Source organism: Hermetia illucens, chromosome 2, assembly GCF_905115235.1.
Source record: "Hermetia illucens chromosome 2, iHerIll2.2.curated.20191125, whole genome shotgun sequence".
Lineage (NCBI taxonomy): Eukaryota > Metazoa > Arthropoda > Insecta > Diptera > Stratiomyidae > Hermetia > Hermetia illucens.
The window spans coordinates 4,029,599-4,037,501 of NC_051850.1; the positions used below are offsets into that span (position 1 = coordinate 4,029,599).

At 41.1% G+C, this 7,903-nt stretch overlaps 1 protein-coding gene across 1 annotated transcript in view; it reads right to left on the bottom strand.

Moving 5' to 3' along the window:
- LOC119647845 (chitin deacetylase 1) overlaps positions 1 to 5,011 on the bottom strand; it is a 67,451-nt gene extending 62,440 nt beyond the window's left edge. Inside the window, exons 1-2 of the mRNA XM_038049102.1 lie at positions 4,773 to 5,011; positions 4,547 to 4,698 (exon numbers count right to left, since the gene is read on the bottom strand). Of these exons, the coding sequence (XP_037905030.1) occupies positions 4,547 to 4,598 (52 nt within the window). The 5' untranslated portion in view covers positions 4,599 to 4,698; positions 4,773 to 5,011. The remainder of the gene's footprint in view (positions 1 to 4,546; positions 4,699 to 4,772) is intronic.
- Between the last annotated feature and the right edge of the window lie 2,892 nt (positions 5,012 to 7,903).

Genomic DNA, 7,903 nt, shown 5'->3' on the forward strand with positions numbered 1-7,903 from the left:
AAAGGCATGCGGTAAACCTGTATATCCGGGAGAATCTGCCGAGAAAGTTCAACCGACCCCGTGGCAAACCCATTCTCCCAATCCAAATTTAAATCAGTGTATTGACTTGCTTCCTAAAAGTGCTGGTGCTCAAGATATTGATGGAATTGAAACAGTGAGGGCAGGGCCGATAGAATCTCCCAACCTAGCATGCAAAACAAGCAACTTTGACAGGACATACAATAAGGCAACAGGCTGCAGGGTAGGTGCAACTAAACCCAAACCTACTCAAAGAACTCTTTCCCATATAAATCGTCAACAAAATCCCATTCAAAATCAAAATTTTAAAAAGGCAAAGAAATTGGAGACCAAATGTGAAAGTTCTGGTTTTTTATCTGTCAGCACTGCCTGCAGCTGTCAAATCAAAAAAAATTAATAGTCAAGGTAAAGGTCAAGATTAAATAACGCCGAAAACAAGTTAAAATATTCAAAAGGTTATATTTTCCCAAAAAATGTGTACGACCCTGAGTAAGAAATAAGGCATTGTCTAACCAGATGCATGCGGAAAAGAAAGACCAAACTGGATGCTTCAACTCTTTCTTTAATCCTTTATGATATCAAAAAATTATATCTGATTTCTCTATGCAATAATTCCATATCGCTAAGGTCAACTAGTAACTCTTATTCTCATCCAGTTTCCTCGCATATTCTATACGAATTCATACCACAATCCCATCATGACCATAAAATCATTTGTGAAAAGTTGTTTGATATTTCGCCGGCAATGCAACATGTCTTTGATAAATGTCTTTAACCTCGTGGTAAACCAAATAAAATCCCATAACGATCTCCCAACACATTAATTTGCTCGTTAAAAATCCAAAATACTAAATAGTTTCAAGAAGCTACTTGGTATGACTAGATAACCTAGAGGTCTACCACCAGCAGTATTGTTCATTCTGCTATGAACCTTCCTTGTAGCTATGCCGCAATTTGTACGGAAGAGTATCTAACCTTATCACGTTCAGATCATATTTCCAAGAAGCATATAACCCCCCATGTTGCAAGGTATTTTATAATAATTATCAGTTGGAGATAGACGAGCTTAATGTCAAAGTGTTCACCTTTTTGAATCGTGGCATAATCATATAAAGCGGATGCCAACTATCTTCTTTTGAACCGGTACCAGTTTTCAGCGAACTAGTACATACCAAGTGCCAGTACCGGTATCGGAAAGTTATGCCAACTTTATGTGGTTATATATCATATATGGCAATTATGTGTGTGTATGAATGTTGCAAACAAGGCCACCAAGTTTTGATTGATGCAATCGAATTATTTGGAAAGAGAAAAAAATTAATTTTTTTTTTTTTATTCAATTTGTCCAAGATATTGTATAGGTCATGAATTTTAAGGTTTTCCTTCGCAGAAATTTTGATGAGAGAGGACAGTTGATGGATGAGATGGTCAGGGATGTTGAGAATAGTGAGTGCTGCTGGGGATTGTGACGTTTTGGTACTGGGTTAATGCCGAGGAGGAAGTGGACACCAGCAACAAAAAACCTAATTCGGAAGAACTTCGGAGGAATTTGGCTTAATTGCCGGAGGATCTAGAGTTGGAAGAACCAAATCTTGACGTTTTGGTACTGGGTTAATGCCGAGGAGGAAGTGGACACCAGCAAAAAAAAAACCTAATTCGGAAGAACTTCGGAGGAATTTGGCTTAATTGCCGGAGGATCTAGAGTTGGAAGAACCAAATCTTGGATGTTTGGTACCTTTGGGAGTTAAGCAAGGTTCGAAGTAACCACAGCATTGAAAAGGACCACCCTGTCAAATGATAATGGTCGTAAAACGTCCCTAGAATCGATGTAGATGTTATGGAGATACTGAGGATCAAGTCTCCCAGTCTTAAGAACTAGCGCTTCTATCCTTGAAAAGTATGACAATTTCAAGAAAATGAAGGGCAGACCTCAACAAAATGTCAAAAAACATCCCCTTGCGCATGTTTCCAGATATCACCCCACAAGCCGACCAGAAAGCCTTACAAATTCCTTAAACCATCAGATAAAAAAAAACTCACAGTTCCGTTACTAATACTCAAAGAAACCACATGGACCAAGTCAGTCCTACATTAAGCAACACTAAATCCACAACAAGCATGATCTACATCAAAAGCCGGTTATGTAACGGCGGGGACCAGTTCATTCGATTACGTTTCAACATTCACAAATCTTCTAAATTTAGATACTAGGGTATACTCCACTAACACCAAATACGCCTGAACTACACACCAGATCTTGGACCAAAAAAAAAAAGCTACGAAAAAGCTACGAAACCAAAAGCAATGAAGAAAAAATAGATACCCAACTGCTCTTAATAAACCACACAAATTAAAATTCATGGTCAAATCACTCATTAATTGAATTCAATGATTGACTAGCAGAAGGAGAGAGAGAGGACCAAAAAAAAAGATTGAAGCATAATTATCTTTCCACACCCTCATTTTGGGTGTGAAGAAATTGTCAAAAAAGAAACCAAAGAGAGAGAAATATCAGAGGTCAGCCTTTCCTTTCTGTTTGGACGATCTGTTTTTTTTGAATACGTAGATGGGAAATTTGAATAGATTTTGCATAAAAATCGACGTCAAATTAGAATAATCAGCAAATTAAAAATCTGTCAAAGAAGAAAGAGAGATTCAAGATAAAAATGTTGGTTGCATGATTATGTGATATCTTCGTGGCGCCTCATGGAAGACCATAAGATCTTCGGTGTAAATTTCACTTTCATTTTCATTTGTATGAAAGCGACAGTGGTGACGGGAAAAGATACTAGATAGTAGGAAAAGGAGAGGTATCTTCTTTTGTATTTGATTCTGACTTGTTAGGTAATGAGGCGGAAGTTAGATCTGCAGGTTATTTAGAGGCGTAAGCTATTACCCTTGAAAAGACTGCACTGTCAAAAGTAGATAAACTACCTCGTGGCCCGACTAAGCTGTGGAGAGGTAGGTCCTCAGATACTTCTTCCTGAACGACATCAGAGTAGTGTCTTCTTCCTTGATCTAAGGAAGATACCACAATGAATCCGTAGTTCAGTACCCGTTGCCAAGTACAGTCCATCGGTATTTCCCTGATGCCTGACATCCGGCTCGTTAAAGTTATGTAAGGCACTTCAGCAATAAATTTAGACAAAGACTTCATGTTCCTTATATGCTGCATCTCAGCAACAAATAGCTAGCCTTCGTAAATATCCCAATAAAGAGAGGTCTTCCCCGTATAACCCAGACCGGTAAAGCTAGAAACCACAATGATACATATGATTGCCATTAACGGGCATTGAGGATATGTTATTCCAAAAACTAAGCTCCACCGTTTTGAGGACGAATTTCGCCTTAAATTCCAAGAAAAGAATTAAAAATGTTCAACTTAATGTCAAGGGTAGCTCTGGAATACGAGGTATGTACGTTGCGAATTCCAGCATATCCTGACAACCCTAGCCAACTCAGGACACCAAAACTTCAAAGGGAAAAATATCTAAATATAGTGGACAGTTTAGACGTAACGACATGCCTACGTGTTTAGACCAATAAATTTCTTGAAATCTCACTAGGTTTCCCAGCACTAGCTTGTACCCTCAGGAGCAGGAACCGAGCTGACTAGCAGCTCAGCAGGCCCAATATCACATAGTACTTCCCTAGCCATTATCTTCAAATTCCAGCTTAAAACTCAGATAACTCTGGGGGTAGGCAGGCTTGTTAGCACTGATGAAGGGAACAACTGGTTCCCGAAATATCGGCATTTGCAGGACCAAAAAATAACACCAGCGAATCGTATTCCAGATAAATCTATTGCTCATATCAGAATTCTTTCCTAATAAATCCAGCCTGACAGTATTCCCGGAATCTTTTCCATTTAGATAGATCAAGCACGATCACCACCCCCTTAACAGCTCAAAACCAAACATTCACTTTCCCTCTTATTCCAAGTTCACCAACATTTTACTTTCATTCACCATACCAACAGTCACATTCCTCAGATAATATCTACTGCCTCAAAACAATCTTCACAACTCCTGATCGGTAAATTCCATATTTAAACTTTCAGGGTGCGATCACTTTCGCCATTTCCTTAGCAATCCAAATATAGATTTTGCAAAAATACCATTCGACAATTATTGCATATCCTCAAATCCATTTCTGCTATTCGAAAATAGATACAATCATGATCACTACCACACTTTCAAGTACTAAAGATATATTTTTGCTCCCACCTGGATCACATTGGATCCGGGGGAAAAACTCCATTACTGGAACCTGGTTTTAACCACCACAAAAGGGCAGTTTGCAATTTTCTCGATTATTCTCGAACAAGGTCGTGGTTTTTGTGTTCACTTGTATCTTTTTCAGTTTGCGTCAATAATTCGTATCCAATATAAACCACTGAGTATCTTCAAGCTTTCCTTGTTAAAGATTCTTTGCAATTCAGCCGTTACGTATTCACTTTGCACTTCCAATAACTTCATTGCAGCTTCCTCAATATAATAAAATCTAGAAAATGAAAGTATCTACTCACCTGTTGTTACAGCAACAGCAACAATGGCAAAAATAAAGATTATCTTCGCCATTTCGCAGCTTCTTCAAAAACGTACTTAAATTTAAAACAATACAAGAACAGGATAAGGTTGTCGACTCTCCCCCTAACGTGGTCTTCCTTTTGATGATTCTCTATAGTCCGGAATAAATGGAAGTAATCCCTTTTTTAGTAACAATTCATTCAGGATGCATTCACTAGATAATACCAGAGGTCACAGATAAAACTTTCTTCTCCAACAAAACTGAACTTTATCGATCGAACGGATTCGAACGATTGAAATGGAAAAATTCGCTTTAGCGTGTTTTCAGTTGCTCTTTAAATCTACTTTTTTGTATCTTCCTATTTCGATGTTTAATTCTTTTTCTTTTTTTTTTTTTAAATTAATTATTCAAAAAAAAAAATTACACACGGCGTCGGATATAAGACCGACTTCCAATGAACGCAAGAGAGAGTATCAAGATTTCATGCTTTTATATTAACTTTTAAAAGATACAAGTGGGGGCTAAACATCAGCGGGGACGGTCTATCAAGTGGGGTCTGGAGTAAATGATCTTAACCTGGGGATCTGCATTTGAGTACCTTTGCATGAACCTGACAACATGATAGTACTATTACATTTTCGCATAGGGGATTGGATATGTGACGGATCGCAGTTAAGATACCGAAAAAAAAAAACAACAACGAGTAGAGTTGTAGGTGCGACTGAGTTTCATACAACATCACTGTTGGGTACGCGTAACCTGTTGTAAATTTTTTTGGGAAAAAAAGCCCAAGTGATCACCGTGGACAAGATTCAACCAACGAAATTGGTGATTCCAACTTGCCAGCCATTGAAGATCGAGGTATGCATAAGTAACAATTGCACTAATGATCGAGGCTCCATTAAGTTCGTAGATAGATAAGTTGGTGGATGTATAGACGGATGGCCACCGCTCTAGCCATGCCAAAAACAAACATGCTGCCGATCATGTCCCCTAACTTGATGGCTTGGATGATTATATCCGGTATATCTGTATCTAAGTTTCTCATAAAATTATTCTAAAAGCGGTGATACCATATCGGAAAGGTCAATCTTTTTATAAACAAATGTGACAACAAATGGTATACAAGAACAACCCCTTCCCTCGAGACTCTCAGCATCAACTAGCCCTATGGCCTTATCCCGGAAAAGGAACACTGGGAATATCGTTTTACTTTCCCCGGAAAAACTAAAATCTTGGTAGCCTACCGTAAAAATAGAAAAACAATCAATACGGAGCTCAAAAACACTTCGATCGTGAAGATTCAACTTAGATTGAAGAGCAACCCTGAACTAATAGACGGGAACCTGAATTTAGACTTCGATTCTGGTATACTCTATTGGAAACCAGTTCATTTACGATTCTCTCCGAAACAGATTGGCTGAAGAAGGCTGCTGCTGTCAAAACCCCTGACACGGATCCCTAATCAAGACGGACCAAGAGTGTCTAGAGCTGGAAGTAGGCTCATCCAACTAGCAAGGATTTGCTTATCTCCTGGTTGTGTTAGGAGCAAGAGGATCTGGCGAGAGGACAAGCGAAAGCAACAGCCCAGGGATCGTCCTCCCTGCACTGAAGAAGGTGCTAATACAACCCCAAGCCAAGATCGAACAGCGTACGCCGAGGGCTGGGTGCCGAATTGGGAGCTTGGTATTTACTATGCCAACTCTGAATACCTTCGGCACCTTCAAATAAAACCCTTATCCTGATGGCGGATTAGCCAGCAAGACATGGACTCAATTATTTAGAAAAAAGCAAACAAAACGACAATAGAAGAAACCGTGGTGATACCAGACGCATCATCGAAGGACGAGCTAACAGTAGCACCGAGGCCAGCACACTCGATGACAGCCATAACCCCACTGTGCTGAAATCAATCATACGTACCTCCCGGAGCGAGGCCGCAGATGGACTAGAGGTTTCCAGTCTGGAATCCAATTCCGTCAAGCCGGGTATAGCGAGTACCAGACATAGTGCTCCTAACCCGAAACCCTCGAAGTCGGGGGGATCCCTCAAAAGTAAAAACCAACAAGAACGCCGGTCACCGGAAACCGAAGGCCCATTGGAATTCTGCACAAAAGCCAATACCAAAAGGCCTTGCATATTCTCAACAAATTTGCAAAGAATGAGGACGCCGGTACTGTCGACGAGCGGGATGAAAAAAATCTCCCTAAATACCAGAGTGGGCAACAGCTCGGACGCTAAACAACATCTGGAGAAAAGAAAGCAGCAACAGCCAACCGACGGGCTACGAACTGCGAAACCCTTTAGCGACGTGGCCAGGAACCACCTACGTGTACCGCTGGCGAATGGAGATTCCACTAGCGGCAAACTAGCGCCACAGGTGTAGACCAATGTTGAGGCCAACCTGTCGGAGATAATCATTGAGTATTTCCTGAACGCCAAAGACAAGCACACGGAATCCATCCTCTGCTTTCATTCCTTCTCAGGTAGTCCGCGGCTACCATGTTATAGCTTGCGAGGACCAATTTTCCAGAGACTGTCTCGGTTCATAAGATCAGCGACGCCTGGAAGCATAAAGTTCAATGTCATCCCCCTATGACGAGATTCCCAGGAGACCGGTCGCTCGCATCTGGTTGCCGAAGATCCGCATAAAAAAAGACAAGCTCGTTCAATCCCTGTACCTTCAAAACCCCAGGATTCCTATGGACGACTGGGTAGTTATCAAGGAGGAGGAATCCCAGACAGACAGCAAACCTTTCCTCCTAAAGAAAGGCATCGACATCGCGCTAATACAGGAGTCTTGGGTCGGAGGCGACCGATTTATTCCACAGCACAGGAGATGCTGATCAGGACAGACCTAGAGCATGTTACCTCGCGGGGAGAGTCTGCACCCTTTACTGTGTCCGAACTTGAGCTCCAGCGACTTAGTCGTGGTCAAACGGCAGCAGGCGGGGGCAGAGAACGTGTATATTTTCTAGAAAATCAACTAGAGAGGTGAATCTTTCTTTGATTTTATTATTACTACAAACCTATCGTTGTGTAACAGGGGCAGTACACCAACCTTCTATTTCCGCAGCTCGGAGGTTGACGGTTGTGACGGTTGAGAGGAGGTCCTTGATATCACCCTAATAATCGACAATGGGATTTTTAGGGTGGACAACTGAAGAGTGTCTGACCAGAAATCCTTCTCACAGTTGAATAGTTTTCAGTCTAGATCTTGCCTCAGGGGTCTCCAAACCCTTCAAGGACCCCAATAATACCAGTCATGCTACAGAAGCAGCAGGAAAGGGTTGCGCCGTGGATTGTTTAGATTTACCCGAGGTGCACCTCTTTTGGATACGTACCAGAAGTGGTC